Below are 19,827 nucleotides of genomic sequence, written 5' to 3' on the forward strand. Positions count from 1 at the left end.
CAGGGTCCAGCCTTTGCCTATATCTAGGATCTAGGATGAGCTGTAGCAGATGATGGGCTTCTTTTACACATAAATAAGCAGAGTGACAGGTATATCCTGTAATCCACAAAGTTTTTATGTTCCATTTAAAATACCAGCCTTTATGGAGTCTGTGTTTTAGCTGAGCCGCTTTGGCGCTACAGGGGGTTTCTCTTTGAATAGTATGGCTGACTTGCTGAGAAGCGTAAGCAAAAGCCTCCCTCTCCTAATTGATTATTATCATGTCCAGTGAATTGATTTGACCCATCATAGTTTGTTTTTTTTTTGTTTTTTTTTGTTTGCTTATGTTGCTTAGTTACATCCAGTTAATTCATTGAACCCTCCATGTAATCATAATTTCCATCGCAATAAATACAACCGCTGTTAGTATAATGCATGGCCAGGCACTAGCGCCAATAATCACAGCCCCTTCAAAGGTTAAGAGATAAAAGGAGGGTCAACAACTGCTGACAAGTGTTGAGATTATTTCCATTCTGATAACTTCCCCGGCCCTGTAAACTGACAGCTGGTGTCAGGGTGAGAAATGGAAGTGAGAGATTCCATGCCCCTGTTAAAGACCCAGTGAAGATAACACTGATCTAATGTCAAACGTCCACTCATGAAAGGAAGCATTATTACTTTAAAATGCTTTGGATAGATAATAGACAAGTGCATATTGCCACCGTATGTATGTTGAAATAGGAGAGAACACATTCACAGTCGTGGCCATTTTTTCAGACCAAGCATTTTCACAGCCTTTGAAGGAGCAGAACAGGCTTTTGAATGTTTTTTGTTTGTTTGTTTGTTTTTGTTTGTTTTGTCACTTGTTAATGGAACATTGAATCAGCTGTACTCAGTAAATTTTGTATTTATCACACCAGAGGTATAATGTATTTTCAGCACTTTCACAGTTATTTATATGAGGTGAGGCAATTTTATAGGGTTCTATTAAAGTTGTAACCTGCAAGATTTGTTGTGTATGTGTATATTTGGTGCCAAGTGCAAAATGCTGCATTGTTTTTGTACTGCACTGCCCAGAGATCACCAGTCAGTCAATCAGTGTGTCCAGTACTTTGACAATTTCTGTAGGTGGCACCCTCTTTGTTCAGTCATGGTTGCTATCATCACTTATGCTATCTGCTCAGGTTTTCTTCTGTTTATTCCAAACAAACCCCCGTCACTGATGCCACGAATGTATAACACATTAAATCTTGTGTGACAGTAGATTTTTCCCAACAAAGACCTACTAGGCACAAAATGTTTAGGAGAGCAAATGCAAATTCCTGTACAGTAAATTGTATAATGTTGTGTAAATTATTTTAAATGTCAAAGGTTGTTAATTTAGCTCATTTCTCTAATCCTTAGCTATCTTGGCCATGTGCATCATTGACAGGTGTAAAGATTCTTAAGAAGGAGCATGTAATTCCAACATATGCTGTTCTTCATATTCATTAAAATGCTCATATATACTATATGTGTGAATACATGCGAGGCCTGCCTTTCTAGTCTTTGCAATGAATGTGTTTTTCTCTGGCTGACAGATACCTGCTCGTCCACTCAGGGAGTTAAGGATGGCTAGACGTGTAATAAGAGAAGTGACAGGGCTCCCCTACTCACACAAAGGCTGTCTGGGGCCCCCTCCTCCTACCTTGAATCATTAGATCAGTCTCCAGCAACAGCAACGCTGCCTGAGTCTGGCAGCTTTTGCAACAAGGAACTACAACCAGAAACGAGGCAAAACCTTTGGGCTACAACACTAGACAGGTAAGCATAGTACTCCCATTTGAAGAGAAGGAAAATTTCTCTTAATGTCTCAATAATAGTGAAAACTGTTACTATTATATTATTCCAGGAGTCTTTGTTTGTAAATTTAAGTACATGAAAACTGATGAATAACACTGTCTCAGCCTGTAATAGTCTTACCTTTCCCTACTCCCTAAACAAACCATAAAAGATGTAGGAAGGGATGAATTTGGGCAGGACCACATATTTGTTGTCAACTAATGTGTGTTTTCAACTGAAAAATAGATATGCAATGAAATACAATAGTAACTTTCAAAATATGCCCATAAGTCTATAAAATGTATATAGAAATGTTTTGTTAATTTTTCCTCAGAGTACTGAGTAGGTTATTTAAATGATTCTCTGAAATCAGTCTTAGCCATTTGGTGGAATAGGCAGAGTTGGTGTCAGCCAGGGATTCATGGTGACCAGCTGCAAGTGATTATGCATGGCATTATGAGAGGGCCTGAGTATGAGCACTGGTTTATTGCTGACCTTGAGGCCTGGCTCTTGTGCTTTCTTCACCACTCTATTTTGAGAACAAGAGATTTGTTTTATCTCTCTCTATTTTAACTATCCTTATCTCACCTGTCCAATTCTGAAACCCTCTGCCCCTCCTTAACATTTGGCCTTCCTGTTCAGGCCTCTGTCGTTCTTCCTGTCTGAGTTCTCATCCCTGCACAAATGTCAGACAACATATTTGACCTCGGGAAATATCAGTCAACAATGCTGAATTCAGCTGAATGGAGAGCTAAGTGAGATATTTCTCTGTTTACTTCACTGATGGTGATATTTTAGTTAATAAGCATCTTCTTTGACCGTATGTCCATTATTGCTTTAAATACCACACTTAATTTGGAAAAAGTTATTTGAAATATAGTATTTATTTCAGAATGTTCTATTAGCTGATTTGTTAAGTAATAACAGAAAAGCAGGATACAATATTGTGCAATAGCTTGATGAGATTTTATTAAACACTACAGGAGGTAAGCAATGATAGTAGAAGGGAGATCTACTGTACACAGCAGGCAAGATTTTCTGAAGGGTCCAATGCTTCACTCTTCATCAAACCCTTTCTGTGGTGGCAGGGGATGTTGGAAAGAAAGAAAAACAGAAATAGCTGTTAAGTTTTCAGATTAGTATTTTTTTTTTTTTAAAGGTTAGTATCATTTATTAATATATTTTAGCAACAAAGACTCACTATGAAAAACTGGACAGCAAAACTGTATCGGACATTTATATATTATACAGTTAAAATTGGCCAATAGAGGGCAGCATGTGTTAGGATCAGATGCTGTGAATTGTGTACAGAGCACATGCTACTGACCTTTGACCCCACATCACGGCTCTTAGCACGCAGCTTGTTGACCTGAGACTCGGCGATGTCAGCTCTCTCTTCAGCCTCGTCCAGCTCATGCTGCAGCTTGCGGAACTTGCCAAGATGAGTATTAGCCTGTTCCTCCTGTTAAAGTGAAACCAAATGAATATATCTGCAGAGAACCAAAGGAAGAAGCCTCATGAAGAGTACTTTGTTATGTTCACACTTACAGCCTCCTCAGCAGATCTCTTGTAGGCTTTAACTTTCAGCTGCAGCTTGTCTACCAGATCCTGGAGTCGAGCGATATTCTTACGATCCTCCTCAGTCTGACAGCATAGGGGACAAGGTTATGAAGTTTCTATCTTGAAAGAATGTAACTATGCTTGCCTGAAGATCAAAGAAGGTCCAAGCTACAAACCTGGTATGTGAGTTCCTTGATGCGGCGCTCATATTTACGGATGCCCTTCACTGCATCACTGCTTTTCTTCTGTTCCGTTTCCACCTCATTTTCCAGCTCCCTCACCTGGTTTTTAGAGTAGTCAGTGGCAACATGTAACAATTTCAAATCACTGACCTAACACGTGGGGCCCTATCTTGCGCCAAAGTCCCTAAACCCGTTATTTAGGGATTTAGCATTGCGCTAGAGGCGTTCCCCCACAAAAGTTGCTATCTTGCGCACCTCCCGTTATCCGTAAAACACCTGTGCTACCCGCTATATTATGCATAGGCGTGTTTTGGGCGTTACGCCAATAAAACCAATCAGTGTGCCAGGTGCCATTGCCTTTAAGGGCAGGCTGCGCTATCCTAAATCCTAAACCCGCGATGGAGAGAGGGAGGTAGATTTTCTCAAGGGTTCAACTGAGGCTAAAGCAAGTTGGCTTTATATATATATACATATTATATATTATATTATAGGCGAGTTAATTCAGGAGGTGGAGCCACATGTGTCCAAGTGGACGTGTCACAAGGTTGTACTGATTGAGTAAAATCCCCGGGTCACACCACACACACACACAAGAGGCAGAGGTGGAACTATGTGTAAACTAATTTGTTGACAAGGTAGATTGGGCAAATAAAATATTAAAAATAAAAATATGGCACAGCTGCTGGCTTATGATAAAACAATAAAACGTGCTGGCGTAAGTGTCCAATTAAGACTTTCCTCTAAACAGTCTATATGAGTAATATACTCAGTCCATTTCGGCGGCGTCCCAGTATCAGTCCGACCCTGTGCGTGGCGAGGCTCTGTCGGGGCGTGCATTGAAGCCACCTGGGCGTGCTCTCGTAACAGCCCAAACTTTAGGGAAAGAGGATAGCGGGTGGTCCTGACCACCCGCTATCCGGGTGTGTGTGTGCAAGATGCCCCTGTAGATAGCAAGATAGCAATTTTAGGGATAGCGCATTAAACACGCCCACGGACACACCTCCAGGCGCAAATAACGGAGTCGGCATAATGGATAGCGGGTAGTGTGGGTGCAAGATACTGTTTAGGGATAGCGGAAGTTCCTAAATCCGCAATTTGCGGGTAGCGGGTAGTGGCAGAGGGTAGTGGGTGGCACAAGATAGGGCCCCTAATGTTTGATTAAAAATACTTACCCTGGCCTCAAGCTTCTGCACCTGCTTCTTGCCCCCCTTCATGGCAATCTGTTCAGCTTCATCCAGACGATGTTGCAGGTCCTTAATGGTTTGCTCCATGTTCTTCTTCATACGCTCCAGGTGAGCACTGGTATCTTGCTCTTTCTTCAACTCCTCTGCCATCATGGCAGCATCAGTGATGGCTTTCTTGGCCTTTTCTTCAGCATTTCTACACTCCTGTAGAGCCTCCTCCACTTCAGTTTGAAGCTGGGCTGTGTCACCCTCCAGCTTTTTCTTAGTGTTTATCAGGCTGGTGTTCTATCCATTACACATTATATTATTAGGCATAATAGTGAAGGAAAAACTGAAAAAACTGAATAGAAATTTCAAAGAAAGAAATTCAAACTTGTTTCAGACAAACCTGGGAGTGCAGTAGCTGCACCCTCTCAGTGACATCCAGCAGTTCTTGCTCTGCAAGTTTGCGTCCTCTCTCAGTTTGCTCTAGAGCAGCCCGGAGTTCCTCCAGCTCAGCTTGCATCAGATTGTTGCGTCTCTCAACAATGGCAATATTCTCCTTCAGATCATCATTTGCTCTAAGAGACTCATCAAGTTGTAGTTGAGCATCCTGTAAATTTTTTTTTCAAAGGCTTCAGTTATAAAACAACCATGATAGCAAATTTGCATGTGCATGTGCTTTTTTAGAATACATTTACCTTCAGATGAGCATGAACAGACTTGAGTTGTTTCTGGGCCTCAGCTGCCTGCCTGTTGGCTTGGCTTAGCTGGATCTCCATCTCATTGAGGTCTCCCTCCATCTTCTTTTTCAGACGGAGGGCTTCATTCCTGCTGCGAGTCTCTGCCTCAAGAGAGCTCTGCAGATTTTCAATTGTCCTATGCATGTTCTTCTTGCTCTGTTCCATCTCCTCATCTTTTTCTGACAGTTTACGCTCGATTTCAGCCTTAATCTGATTGAACTCAAGCTGGGCTCTCAGAATCTTACCCTCTTCATGCTCAAGGGAGCCCTGGGATGGACATCAGAAGTTTCTCAAACCAGAAATTTTTGAACTATAGCACAATTTGGTATAGTTACTATTTCAAAATTTTGATTAGAGCTTAATTACAAGGAAGTAAGGATTTAAGGTTTCACTTTTACCTCTGCTTCCTCAAGAGCTGCTTGAATCTCAGACTTTTCCTGCTCTAGCTGTTTACGAACCTTCTCCAACTCATGAATAGTTTTCCCTCCCTCACCAAGTTGCTCAGTGAGGTCAGAAATCTCCTCTGTTTAAAGAAACACTTACAGTTAGGTGTTGGTAGCAATTATCAGTTAGATGCAATGTGTATGCATTGCCTGTCAAAACATATTTTCTGACAAATTACCCTGTAGATTCTTGTTTTCTCTCTTCATGGTCTCCAGATGGTCCAGAGACTCCTCATAGGAGTTCTTCAGTTTGAAGAGCTCTGTGCTGAGAGATCTGGCTTCCTTCTGGGAGCTCTCCAACTCACACTGAGACTCTTCATATTTCTGCTTCCACTCTGCCAAGATCTGAAATACAGTATGTATTTTGAATAAAGCCTGTATGATTTACCTGCAGTAAAATAATTTATAATAAATTCTACCTTATCAAAGTTCCTTTGCTTCTTGTCCAGGACAGCAGCAGCAGCATTAGACCTCTCCACATCCACCATGAGATCTTCAATCTCATTCTGCAGTCTGTGTTTGGTCTTCTCCAGAGAGGAACATTTAGCATTCACTGCTTCCACAGCCTCCTCAGCATCCTGCAGACGCTGAGCCAGCTTCTTTCTGGAGTATAAATTAATTGACTTTTTGAAGTTGGTTTGCTGATATAGTTTGATTGTGTAGATGCTAGTAAGCCTTTACAAAAACCATGCTACTACTCAAAAGCATGAAAATGTGTTCCTCACTTGGCCTCCTCCAGCTCCTCGGTCCTCTGGATGGCATCAGTTTCGTACTTGGTTCTCCACTGAGCCACCTCAGAGTTGGCCTTGGACATGCCACGTTGAAGTTCAGCCTTGGCCTCCTGCTCCTCCTCATACTGCTCCCTCAGCAGGTCGCAGTCATGACGAGCAGACTGAACTGCATGTGCCAGTGCATTCTTGGCCTGGTTGAAAACAAATAATGTAGGTATTTCTCATGAGCAGGCCACTACATTTGAGATTTAATGAGGAATAAAATTTTCCCAGTTTCATACCTTGACTTCCTCCTCTAGTTGTCTTTTTAGATCTTCAAGTTGTTGATTGTAGGAATTCTTTCCTCTTGTCAGCTGAGAAATAAGAGATTCCTTCTCTTCCATTTGTCTAGAAAGCTCATCTGGAAAATCACGTCAGGTTTTAAAGCCATATTATTATTCTAAGTTAAATTTGACTATTATTCCAGCAGGAGAGCATTATACTGACCATTCTCAGCTTGAAGTTTGGCCTTCTGCGTGGTGAAATCATTGAGTGATCTTTGGTATTCATCACACTTAGTCCTGTATTCATTCAATTGATCCTCCATTGTTCTGCAGGTCTTCTCCAAGTTTGTCTTAAAAAAATAAATGCCATAGTTCACAGGTTATAGCACGCTATTGCTTTGCCATTGTCCAACAAATACTGTATGAAGCAACATTTAAAGTGGGTTAAACAATTAATGTAATTTTCCTCTCTAGCCTCCTGGGTCCCAATGTAAGCATTTGAGTCCTCTGTTGTTGTAGACAAAATAATTTGTTGCTGTCTCTTCCAGAACCCATGCTATCATGAAAATGACTGCTTTTAAATTTTAGATGTTGAAACTGTTCTTGTATGGTAGAACCCAAGGAATGCTTTTCATGAGTTTTTAAATGTTAATTTTATTACATTTTACATACATATTACATTGCTATTCAAACCCATTTTATAATATCCTGTGTAGCGACCTGAAGGTCAAAAAAATGGTTTTGACCATATGCACAAGGAGCTTAGAGCTCTCTCCTATAGGTTTTAATGGAGAATTTCAGGTAGAATAGTGAGGGATCATGCTCATGAAGTGTACAGAGCATTGTACTCTGTACCCTCTAATAAATTTACCGTACTCTATTTTCCCAAATCTGATTTTCATGCCAGGTATGGTCACTTGTAGGAAATCTCAACACACAAGAAGTGAGGTACTGAAAAATACAAAACGTGCTCCTAAACCAGCAGTGATCAAACACTCTTTCCAGAGAAAGCTGGACACCCTAGCTGTGGCTTAGGTTTGATTCATGCTTCTCTTGGACATGGATATGATCAGTTGTGAGCAGCCAATGTCACTTAAGGAATGAACACACCTGGCTGGATGGCATGAGTGTGGTCATGCACCAGCCGAAAACTGAAACACAGACATTGGTCACAATGATGCACAAACACGTCCTGCAACACTTAGTTGAACAGAAAGGGGAGGGAAGGATGAGAGCAGGTGGGCAAGAACAAATTAGAGTTCCAGCAAGTTTACTTAGGTAGTAAGAAAGAGAACAGTGTGAGAAGAATGACTTACAGATGTGACTTGCATCCATGGCCGTGTCTGCAGGAAGCATGAACCAACTAATCTGCAGCTCTATATGTGCACTTACCTTAGATTTAACAACATGCTCCATGCTGGAAACCACATCATCCAGTTCCAGTCTGAGCTCGCTCTTGTCTTTCTCCAATTTCTGCTTGACTCTCTGCAGGTTGTCAATCTGCTCCCCCAGGTCAGCAACACTGTCCGCTTGTTTCTTCCTGAGTGTGGCAGTGGTGGCTTCATGTTGCAGAGTGGCCTCTTCAAGGTCTCTGCGGAGTTTCTGGAACTCAGCCTCCCTCTTCTTGTTCATCTCAATCTGGGCAACTGTTGCCCCACCAGCCTCCTCCAGCCTCTCACTGATTTCCTCCAGCTCCCTGGCCAAGTCTGCTCTCTGCTTTTCCACCTTGGCTCGGGCAGCTCGTTCTGCCTCAAGCTCCTCTTCAAGCTCTTCTATACGGGCCTAGTGTTAGAGCAAAATAATTCATCATTATAAAGTTTTGGGAAGAAAAGAATTTTATTTCTCCTTCATAGTTGATATATTTTTACCTGCAACTCTTTCAACTTTTTCTGGAGTTGACTGTTTATAGCCTGCTCATCTTCAATCTTGCCAGTCAGCTGACTGAGCTCAAAGTCCTTCCTGCAGTGTATCATTAAGTAAGAGTAAGGATTAAATTTTACGGAATAAAATGTAAGACTATGCAATAAGATTGGATGGCTCCTATTTAGGACACAATGTCATCATGAAGTCATACTTTTTCAGACGTTCTTCAAGCTGTTGTTTATCATTTTCTAGATCCATTACACTCTCCTGGGCCAATTTCAGGTCTCCCTCGAGCTTCCGCTTAGCTCTTTCAAGGTCCATTCGAACCTTTTTTTCTTGCTCAAGAGATCCTTCAAGCTGAAATGGCAAATAGTTAGAAATTTTTCAAAATTATTCAACCAGTTATAATTAGAATGTCATTTAAGTAGTTTATTTTATACAGATTCTTACATCATCCACTTGCTGCTCCAGCTTAGCCTTGGCCTTGGTCAGACTGTTGACTTTGTCCTCCTCACTCTGCAGGTCATCCAACGTTTGCTGATGAGCTTCCTGGAGGGCTTTCTTCTCCTTGGTCAGCTTGGCAATGATTTCATCCAGGGATGCCATTTCCTCAGTCAGGTTTTTAACCTGTGGACCAAGAAAAGCAATACTATTTTAATTGCTTCATTAAGTCGCTACTGTGTGTCATACAGAAATGGTTAAGTATGTGTATTACCTTGTTCTCAGTGGCATGCTTCTCTTTCTCCACCTTTGCCAGAGTTAGCTCCAAATCATCAATGTCTTTTTTCAACTCAGAACACTCATCCTCCAGCTTCCTCTTCTTAGCAGTCAGTTCAGCATTCATTTCTTCCTCATCCTCAAGTCTCTCTATCAGCTCTTTGGCTTTTGCCTCCAATTGGATCTTGTTTTTGATCAATCCCTCGCATCTTTCCTCAGCATCACAGAGATTGTCTTGCTCCTGCCAACCATTTCATATTATTAGTGTATGATAACAATAAAAATGAATTCAATTCAAATTCATTTCAAGAATTCAAAAGATGAGTTAGTGTCATTCTCACCGCCTGGACTTGGAGCTGCAGGTCATTCTTCTCTTGGAGAAGGGAGACCATTTTCTCCTCTAGTTCTTTCCTACGAGCCTCAGATTTTGCATAGGCTTCTTTCAACTTGAGGAATTCTTCCTTCATGTTGGCCATCTCCTTCTCTGCTTCAGCAGATCTCAACAGAGGTTTGATCTTGAAATACAACTTCATCCAGGGCCAATTCTTGACCCCCATGAAGGCACGGACATTCCACTGGATCACCAATAATGCATCCCTAGAAAAAAATATTAAAGTAATGAGAATTGTCTGCACAAAAATACAACCTTTGGTGTCCAGTGAAACCTGAAACTGAAAGGGTACCTTCGTTCCACCATCTTCTGATACTCGATACGAGACAAAAGACCACGGGATCTGGCCTGGATTCCAGTGATAATTTTGGACAGACGCTCATCTCTCATCTCTTCCAGCAGACCCAGCAAACCAGCCTTGAAGAACACCTGACAATAGCAATGGCTATGTAATCACTACTTTGTCATTTTCTGCATCCTCTACTCTTACTTTCCCATTATCAATAGTGTTAAATCATACCTTGGTATGTCCAAACTTGTATTGATTATGATCAATATCCAGGGATGCAAGTAGTTTCTCAGCTCCTTTTCTGCTGTCAATGAACTGGCCCTCAGGGATGGCAGCAGGATTCAGTATACGGTATCTATAACATAGATAGATAGATAGATAGATTTTTTGTGTTGTACTTAGTGGTGTCAAGAGATTAAAAAAATTGAGAGATTAATTAATTATGATCTGTAATTAATTGATCTAATTAATCTCTTTTTTAATCTCACCTAAAATTGCTGAGAAAAGTCCTCAACTTGAGGTATTTCCCTTTAAATTCATTACATTATTGTAGCAGATCAGTCCGATGCGGGTCGGGGGGACGACCCCCCTTTTTCAAGACCCTTTTTTTGGAAAAAAAAAAAAAAAAAAAAAATTATATGGACAAAATCTTGTTTGAATAAAAAAGCCACCGGTCGGCATCAGGCGAGCCGGCCGCGGCACCGGGTCTGGTCTGCCGGATCTGACAGGTGAGCGGCGCACACATAGCCTACTGCCATATCAATTTTTGTTCATACGCGGCTGCAATGACTGCGCAATGCGGCCATTCGCCGGTAATCGCGGCATCAGGCGAGCCTACCTACTGGTTTACATATGCACAATACATGTGTATTTGCTTAGACCCCCAATATTAGACGAGGGCGTTTTTTCAGGGCATTTTCAATGGAATTGTCTTAAATTCGGATAAATACGGTAATGTATTAACTTCGATCACGCAACCTTTTCTTCCACCTCCTCTCCTCTCCTCTCCTCCACAGTCAGAGACACACACACGAGTCGCGACACCCCCTCCTCAACATGCGCTGCCTGTTTACAACGGACTCGGACTGTTGGGGCGGGTGTTAATCAAAACAAACCAATCATGTCTTGACCTCTTCACAGGTTGCTGGCCTCTGATTGGCCTGGCCTGTCTCTCTGACTTGAGCACAGGAAGCCCAATGCCTACAAACCGATTTTATAAAAAGTAAAGTTAGAGATTAAAAATTAGATTAACTCGATTAAAAAACATAACGCGCTAAATATGACTGTAATTAATTAATCTCAATTAACGCGATAATTTGACACCACTAGTTGTACTGTATTGTTGCGTATTCCACTGTCATTGTATGGTATTGCATACTTTAATGTACTGTGTTTCTATGGTATGTTTTTAATGTACCAAGTGGTGAAGTCAGTCTACTTTGGTGGACTAAAAAAGATTCTATTCTATTCTAGGTTTCTTATTACATGATACACAGTTTTCGTGAGATTACAGTCTCGTGAGACTATCTATACCTTTGTCTGAAATCTCCATAGAGGATCCTGTTGGGGAAGCCCTTCCTGCAGATCCTGATGCCTTCCAGCACACCGTTACAGCGCAGCTGGTGCATCACCAGAGGGTTCTCCATGGCCCCAGGAGTCTTGGTCTCATTGGGGATGATGCAGCGTACAAAGTGAGGGTGAGTAGACCTCAAGTTGGTCATCAGCTTGTTGAGGTTCTCCTGTTACAGAATGCAGTATATATAATTAATGTAATATGTGTTCACTATCGTAGTTCTGTTTATGAAATAGCAAACCTGGTGATAAAAGTGATCACATACCCTATGAAGAGCAGACACAGTTTGGAAAGATGATCCCTTTTTCTTTTTCTCTTTTTTACCACTGCCAGCTTCAGCCATAGCTGTTCAAGAAAAATCATGACATCTTAGAGTCAGACAAAATTAATCAGACGAAGTAATTATACATGAAAGCAAACAAAACAAAAGATATTCACTCCATTGTACCTGAGTCTGCTCCAGCATAATTGGCAAAAAGCAGGGCAAGCAGCTTTAGGGAAGACTTTTGGTACAGTCCCACCACAGTCTCATTAAGTGGATCTTTGTTCTTTACCAGCCAGTTGTTGATATTGTAATCAACAGTGCCAGCATAGTGCATTAAGGCAAAATGGGCTTCTGGTTTCCCTTTAACAATCCTGGGTTTCTGGAAGTTGGCAGATTTCCCCAGGTGATTGTCATAAAGCTTAGCTTTAAAGGTGGCATCACTGGCTTTGGGGAACATGCACTCCTCTTCAAGGATGGACATGATACCCATGGGCTGAGGAGAAGATAAGTGGTTTGATGAAAAATAATTAATGGCAAGGTATTTAATACATCTTTATTGATATAATCTATTCCAGTCTCTCACCTTTTCAATCAGGTCAATACAGGCCTGCAGGTCCATACCAAAATCAATGAAAGTCCATTCAATGCCCTCTTTCTTGTACTCTTCCTGCTCCAGCACAAACATGTGGTGGTTGAAAAACTGTTGCAGTTTTTCATTGGTGAAGTTGATGCAGAGCTGCTCAAAAGTGTTGAACTGCAAAAACAGAACATTTATTTAAATATGTTCATAGAGCAGATGTGCCATCAAAGAAGATAGTCTGTCATCTAAAAAAGTCCTCATATATGTTATTTTTTGTACTTCATGTGCATTTGATTCCAAAATGGGGAGGGGCGGCGTGGCTCAGGAGGTACAGCGCTCGTCTGGTAACCAGAGGGTTCCTGGTTCGATCCCTGCCTCCTCCAGAGTGTCTCAAAGTGTCCTTGAGCAAGATACTGAACCCCTCACCACTCCTGATGAACGGCTAGGCACCTTGCATGGTAGCCTCTGCCCTCAGAATATTGTGCCATGTAAACACCTTAATCAGAAAATGCCTCGTACCGGAATATTCAGTTACATCTGTGCATGCTCGATTCACAAGGAATCCTGGGGCATCTTTGTTGTTGCTATGGTTACTGCAAGCGGGGAGAACGACATAGCGAACAGCAGCAAGAGCCAGGAGACTGCAGTCTGCCTTCAGCTAATGAAAGACTTAAATATCATGGAGTATATCGATGGGAGAAAACACAGAAATAGCGACAGAAGAAGAAGACTTCTTCTTCTGTATTTCCTGCAGACCAGACGCCTATACGCGTACTGCTGCCTCCCGCGGCTGAGTGTCGCATTACGTGAGACAAAGAAACTTGCACACTGATTTCATAGGACAGCCTTGCCGATGCCGATGAAAAGGGGTTAACTCAAAAAGTGCTCCATGGTGAGAGAAATAGAACAAAACAGCAAAGTGTAGAAACAGAAATGTTTCTGTTTCTGTTCTTCACTATTCTTCTCACCATGAAGCACTTCTTGAATTAATTGCTTTTTTTTTTATCAGCTAGGCTTTCTCATGGTGTTTCATGGTGTTCATGGTGTTTCTTTCTCTAAGTGTGTTTCTTCATCTCACTCATACATATCATTGAAGTGGGCTTTACTCACATCAAAGATTTCAAATCCAGCAATGTCCAATACACCGATGAAGTACTGGCGGGGCTGCCTAGTCTCCAGAGACTGGTTGATCCTCACCACCATCCACAGGAACATCTTTTCATAAACGGCTTTGGACAGAGCTCCAACTGCATAATTCACCTTTGGTATACACCAGAGGCGAAAATCCCATTTCATTATTGGTACACACAGTTTCGAACACATTTGATTCAAACTCATTTGATGCACACACATATTGCAAATTGTAACCATTTGAAATCCAACCTTTATTATGTATATGATACTATATATAGAGTAAACTGCGCCCTCACCTGGTCAACAGTTTGTCCCTTGGTGACCCACTCATTTCCAACTTTGACTCTTGGGTGACAGAGACCCTTGATGAGGTCAGCAGAGTTCAGGCCCATCAGATATGCAGCTTTGTCTGCATCTGCAGAAGAAAATCAAAAGCTTAAAAAAAACCAACAGGTCTTATTTGACGAATTTCTCTCTTTCTCTGGGTTTGGTTTTGAGCCTACTGACAAAAATGCCTCTCTCACCCTCAGTGCCATCAGCCTCTGCCTGCTCTTCTCGCTGCTTCTGCTTGAACTTCATGTTTCCGTAGTGCATGATGGCACCAGTCAACTTGTACACAGAGTTTTTTTCCTCTTGTGTGAAGCCCAGGACATCAAAGGCATTCTATGGAGAGCATTGACTATTGAGAACAGATGTGTCCCAAGTAGTAAGATTTTAACCATCATAATATCTCAGACTACTGAAAAACTGTGTAAGATTTTAAATATGTCTAAGATTTTAAAGATCCCCATGTTGGATTGAATCACAGTCCATTTACAGTCATTCCAACATTTGGTGGTTAAAGCAAAACTAATGAATGAATTGTAATATGAACAGTGATTAAAATCCTGACATCTGTTGCCATCAGTTCTTCTGAATCGCAGATGGAGGCCACTTGGGTTTCCCCCTGAGAGATGAAGGCGTAGTCATAGGGATTATTTGTGATGAGCAGCATTTCTAGAGGACAGAGAGGGAGTGAGACAGGGTCAGACAGATGGACAAACCACTACACTACAGAGCCAGAGATTGCCATAGTATTCCTATTTTTTTATGTTGATTTTGCTTTCAGCTTCATCTCCACCCTTCTTTGGTCCAAGTTTTGGTTCTGATATAGTCTTTTGGTGGAAAATTAGGCAAATATTTTTGTTTTGTTTTTTGTTTGTTCTTCACCATAGGCATTGTCCTGTACTGACCCAGGATTTCAGGCTTCTTGTTGGACAGAATTTGGTAGAAGATGTGGTAATCTCTCTCAGCCTTGAGCTGGAAGATCACACGAGACTTCTCTAGAAGGTCTGACAGGAGTCAAATGAAAGGGGGTAGAGATACTGTCATTAGTGAAACTTTCAACTACGATTTGCCGCTTGAATTGGATTTCTCCTCTCACTGTAAGTAAGGGGGTTTTTTCTTACATGTCTCAATGTCAGCAGAGGCCAACTTTCCCCTGGTGTCAAAATGAATTCGGATGAATTTACCCTGCAAGGATAAACTCTGCATTAATAAAATAGTCTTTATTTTTATTTATTTATTTTTTTATGTTTGGTACTGAATAAAAATTGTTTATTAACTTTTTGTTATACAAGGATAAGACACTCACAAATCTGGAGGAGTTGTCATTCCTAATAGTTTTCGCATTACCAAAGGCCTCCAGAGCAGGGTTAGCCTGGATGATTTGATCCTCCAGAGTACCCTGTCAGAAAGCAACATTGTGCAATCTTATTTGGTAAAACTACTACTACTACTACAACTACAAACAATATAACAACAACAACAAAATAATAATAATAATACATTGTTATTCTTATCATTACTGTAAAAATGAAACTGGATTTATTTACATTAGCGGAATAAGGAGTAGTGTAGAAATAAATTATAGTAAAAGGGATATTGCATTCCTGTAATTAAAGCTGCAATAGGTAACTTGGACTTTGTTATCCCAGGTGACAGCAGAGCACAGAGATGTCCTGCCAGTGTCGATATTTGACAACACACATTAACTTTGGCAGATAGAACTAATCTGTGGTGTCTCAGTTAGAGCAGATTTACAGCAAACACAGTGGCTCATTGGACATAGCATGTGAATTACCTTGTCTTTGGTGATGCTTTCTTTTTTAACACCTCCAGCTGCAATGCTTGCAAAGTACTGGATTACACGCTTTGTGTTGACAGTCTTTCCTGCTCCAGATTCTCCGCTGGAATCACATAGTTACCAGTAGTTACAGTGTTTTATTAATGACATAATGTAAACTAAGTTCATTTCATTGCCTGCAGTGTCATGGATGCTGTACCAGGATAAAATATCTTACGTACGTGATCAGAATGGACTGGTTTTCACGGTCTAGGAAGACAAGTGTGAGTGGAATACAGCTCAGTTAATATCATAGTTCAGAGTATTTATACATGACAAAAATTAATAACGTAATAAAACATATCTTATCAGCCAATACCTGCCAACATGTACTGATAGGCGTTGTCAGAGATGGAGAAGATGTGAGGAGGAGCTTCACTCCTCTTCTTTCCTCTGTAGGCAAGAACCACATCTTGGTTATAGACTGGCAGCCACTTGTAGGGGTTGACAGTCACACAGAAGAGCCCAGAGTATGTCTGAAAAACACAGAAAACAAAACAATTAAAATGTAATTACATTTTTTTATACTGCGATGGCAACAATGGACACTTTGTTCACTTATTACCTTTGTTGTTCTTTATGATTTCAGACATGACAGTTAGTTTTTGGACAAACTATTCCCTGTCATTCTAAATGGGGGATCCTTAGCCTTGACAAAACTCCCCTATTTGCATGGACTGGTCTGCAAAATATGTAGCTACCATTGAAAAGACTTGTATATGACATTGGTACATTGGTACAAGTACAGGTTGGTACAAGTTGGGCTTTCCTGTTCAAATTCTGATAGACATTTCAGGAGACCAACTGAAGGATGTTGGGTTAATCGTGTTAACTCCACCCTTTCCCCACAATTTTCAAGAACCTTCCAGGTTTTTTCCTCCACATGGCAATGTGGTTAGGGCATCTGGTACATTGGTTTTACAACTCATTATTTTCTGTTTGTTTTTGTTCTGATCTCACACAGAGGGCTGGAAAAATCTCTCACTATGCCAGTGGAATGGTATTTCTTTAACTATTGGCACAAAACCAGCTATGAACTCACTATTGAGACTAAAATAGTCTGGTTAGATCTCAGCTCGTAGAATAATAAATTCAGTTTGGAATTGTGAGTGAAAACAGTGTATGAAAAGTAATTCTTTAAATAATGCTCAGGTTAATGTTAAATTGTATCTTGTTTATTAGTTTGTACTTACGTAGATCATCCATGCTGCATAACGCTCTTTGAGGTTGTACAGCACAGCAGGCTCATGGAGGAAAGTGAGCATGGCCATGTCCTCAATCTTGTCAAACTTTGGAGGATTCTGTTGCAGAAGCTGGGACTCTTTGACAGTCACGGTCTAGAGAAAATTAGAAGTGGATGTAACTAATTACATTTACTCATGTTACTGTTATTGAGTAGCTTTTTTGTGTACAGAATATAAATGACTAATGACAGATTGTGGAACCCTTTACAGTAAAACACTCAGTCAGCATCGATGAGAAGAGGAATCTGCCTCTACTCTGTTTCTACTTTTTGTCATTTCCAAATTTTCAATAAAAACAGCACAATGAAAAACTGCAGGTGGTTGATGGAAGCGAGGACCATTTAGATGTAACCGGCAAAATGTTAATTATAATTTTGGATAAAGGGGAATAATAGCAGTGAGTTGGCGTGATGATGAGAACCATGTAGGCTCAACCATCATATTATGTGCTTATTCTACATGAGTCTACAGGGTCCTCACCTCAATTAACCCACAACATTTTGCAGAATATGCCTTCTAAGATTCTAGTGTGAACTGTATTCTCTCACCCTTTTATACCTGCGTGGAAAAAAATCACACTTTGAGTTGATTTTTACAGCAGTACTTCTACATAAGTAAAATATCAGCAAAGTAACAGTACTTCTATTTGAGTAGCAATTTGTAATGCTCTTTCCACCTTCAACCGTGTGTATTAACATTGTTTACATTGCTTCTGCAGCATTACAAAGCATGCCAGAGATTGTTATAGCCAGATGGCGCCAATGCTTCTTTTCATCACTCAGCCATTTAATATTTTGACTGCAGACAATTATTTACACCTATACTGATGCTCCATTTGGACACTCATTCACACTTGCTCAAGTGTACACAGTTGAAAACACACACAGATTTACACTCAGATTAACACCTGCCTCCAGACAAGGACATGTAGACACTTAGTGTCTGCACTTATGTAGACACTCAAAATCACATGCAATGTATTCCTACTGCAAAATGCACTGACCCTGGTAAGGAACTTAGTTACTAAAAAATACCTAAAAGTAGACTGAACATAGCCTGCAACCTTGTACTCCAGATAGACTATAGCTGGTGCTCAAGCCAATTTGTTTAAGTATTTTATTATGAAATTGGCCCAGATTTGTATAAGCAGATTGGTTTCTTTATCTAATCACTGACCTTCCCATGCATTGTCTCCACAGTGACCTTATCCCCATCTCGACTGACGATGCTTGCTTTGATAAACTCTTCGACCACATCAGGGACGAAGCATTCCTTCTTCATGTCGAAGGGCCGTGTCGAGGCCTCCATACGCTCTCTATCCGACTTTCTCAGGTATGGGGCAGCCTCCCCAAAAACAGACATCTCTGCATCCCCCATGGCTGCACGACGGTTACTTATGGGACAGAGGTTTGGAGTTTAGTCTCTGTCTCTGGGATATCTCAAAATCTGTATTGTGATTCTTATAAAATATATGTTTGAAGGAAAACATCACTTTACTGCCACTCTATCTTTGTTTAGTACGCTGTGAACTTTTTAATTCAACTAAATCTAAAATCTATTCAAAAATGTATTTTGAAAAAAAAAAAGAAAAAAAAAAACGTAATTCATTATGCGCTACATGACAATACATCAGCTATACTGCTCAAAATAACTGCAGCCCTATAATATGATGCTTTTTGAATCATTTGGTTAGAAGAACTTACCGATGGGGTCAGATATGAGATCGGATCAGGCTTCAGTCTATGTTCACTGTTCCCCAGCAGTGGGCAGACCAGCACTGTAGGTAAGATAATAACGTTATAGTAAAACGTCTGACTTTGCTCACTCAGACCAGCATTAAAGGAGAGAGCAGGTTTCTCTTGTAGAATCATTAACCATAGATTCTGAATTAGTACTAAGACAACTGCAACACATTAAAATATTTTATACTGAAATTTTGAAGGGGTGTGGCATCTACCTCAGCAATTCTAAGATTGTACGTCACTCCATTGTTAGTTAGATTTTAAATAAAAATAAGTCAAAATAGTTCTGTACCCCCCAGTCACCTTGATTTGTTAAAATCCTATCAGAATGCAACACAACTGAGCAATGTAAAGATACACTCGGCAAAAAGACAACAGGCAGTGAAGGCCAAATACAAACCCACAGGTGATGGAGTGTTAGCCACAGGGATGGAAACACACAGTTTTGTAGACTTACCTACACTAAGTCCAGGTGAATGAGGAGCGGCTACTAAATTTGCTCAGCAGGCAATGATTAAATATATAACCCCTGATAGCCCTACCTTACAAGGCCAGGGCACCACCCTGACCTGTTCACTAACACACACACACACACACACACACACACACACACACACGTTGTGGTAATCACCATCAGTCACACCACTTGTGACTCCAAAATGACAGAGCTCTCCAGTTCTCATGATGTCTGGCTAACCTCCACATTTGTTTATCTCTAGGCTGCCTCTCAGGTCCAAAAAATGTGATTTTTGGGATATGTGCCAGGAATCTCTTCACAGATAACTTCTGTCACTCACCCATACACAGCCTCTCTATCTCTAATTCCCCCACACTCTGTCATCTGTTGTGATTTTTTCCCCAAGAGGGAATTGGTCATGGTTAGAGACCAAATTCCTTTTATTGCCTGCGGAGAGCAGTGGGGGCCAGAGAGTAGCAAGAGAGGTAAAAATTATTTGCTACTAGGGTGAGGAATTACTGCC

The 19,827-nt window shown here is 40.9% G+C and overlaps 1 protein-coding gene and 1 long non-coding RNA gene across 3 annotated transcripts in view; one reads left to right on the plus strand and one right to left on the minus strand.

Annotated features, from left to right (window-relative positions):
- Positions 1-19,328, minus strand: part of LOC115375749 (myosin-7-like) — a 35,801-nt gene extending 16,473 nt beyond the window's left edge. The window contains exons 1-39 of one of the 2 annotated variants that reach the window (XM_030075280.1): positions 19,305-19,328; positions 18,809-18,882; positions 18,282-18,498; positions 17,055-17,198; positions 16,181-16,337; positions 16,044-16,071; positions 15,820-15,925; positions 15,331-15,423; positions 15,146-15,209; positions 14,930-15,028; positions 14,590-14,693; positions 14,222-14,360; positions 13,994-14,112; positions 13,674-13,823; positions 12,567-12,737; positions 12,167-12,476; positions 11,984-12,063; positions 11,679-11,884; positions 10,377-10,500; positions 10,149-10,285; positions 9,807-10,062; positions 9,464-9,706; positions 9,199-9,375; positions 8,960-9,105; positions 8,754-8,844; positions 8,278-8,667; positions 7,109-7,235; positions 6,904-7,022; positions 6,617-6,813; positions 6,311-6,494; positions 6,071-6,236; positions 5,847-5,971; positions 5,407-5,715; positions 5,115-5,318; positions 4,715-5,011; positions 3,537-3,641; positions 3,349-3,444; positions 3,128-3,262; positions 2,772-2,876 (exon numbers count right to left, since the gene is read on the minus strand). In XM_030075280.1, coding sequence (XP_029931140.1) covers positions 2,856-2,876; positions 3,128-3,262; positions 3,349-3,444; positions 3,537-3,641; positions 4,715-5,011; positions 5,115-5,318; positions 5,407-5,715; positions 5,847-5,971; positions 6,071-6,236; positions 6,311-6,494; positions 6,617-6,813; positions 6,904-7,022; positions 7,109-7,235; positions 8,278-8,667; positions 8,754-8,844; positions 8,960-9,105; positions 9,199-9,375; positions 9,464-9,706; positions 9,807-10,062; positions 10,149-10,285; positions 10,377-10,500; positions 11,679-11,884; positions 11,984-12,063; positions 12,167-12,476; positions 12,567-12,737; positions 13,674-13,823; positions 13,994-14,112; positions 14,222-14,360; positions 14,590-14,693; positions 14,930-15,028; positions 15,146-15,209; positions 15,331-15,423; positions 15,820-15,925; positions 16,044-16,071; positions 16,181-16,337; positions 17,055-17,198; positions 18,282-18,482 — 5,820 coding nt within the window. In that variant the 5' untranslated portion in view covers positions 18,483-18,498; positions 18,809-18,882; positions 19,305-19,328 and the 3' untranslated portion in view covers positions 2,772-2,855. Of the gene's footprint in view, positions 1-2,771; positions 2,877-3,127; positions 3,263-3,348; positions 3,445-3,536; positions 3,642-4,714; positions 5,012-5,114; positions 5,319-5,406; positions 5,716-5,846; positions 5,972-6,070; positions 6,237-6,310; positions 6,495-6,616; positions 6,814-6,903; positions 7,023-7,108; positions 7,236-8,277; positions 8,668-8,753; positions 8,845-8,959; positions 9,106-9,198; positions 9,376-9,463; positions 9,707-9,806; positions 10,063-10,148; positions 10,286-10,376; positions 10,501-11,678; positions 11,885-11,983; positions 12,064-12,166; positions 12,477-12,566; positions 12,738-13,673; positions 13,824-13,993; positions 14,113-14,221; positions 14,361-14,589; positions 14,694-14,929; positions 15,029-15,145; positions 15,210-15,330; positions 15,424-15,819; positions 15,926-16,043; positions 16,072-16,180; positions 16,338-17,054; positions 17,199-18,281; positions 18,499-18,808; positions 18,883-19,304 lie in introns of those variants that run through there. The other variant, XM_030075281.1, reaches the window with a different exon arrangement.
- LOC115375752 (uncharacterized) lies at positions 1,637-18,730 on the plus strand. The gene is made up of 3 exons (XR_003929742.1): positions 1,637-1,782; positions 11,700-11,842; positions 18,305-18,730. It is a non-coding gene; the product is annotated as an uncharacterized LOC115375752 (long non-coding RNA).
- Positions 19,329-19,827: the final 499 nt, after the last annotated feature.

This window comes from Myripristis murdjan, chromosome 17 (genome assembly GCF_902150065.1).
Source record: "Myripristis murdjan chromosome 17, fMyrMur1.1, whole genome shotgun sequence".
In the NCBI taxonomy this organism is placed as follows: domain Eukaryota; kingdom Metazoa; phylum Chordata; class Actinopteri; order Holocentriformes; family Holocentridae; genus Myripristis; species Myripristis murdjan.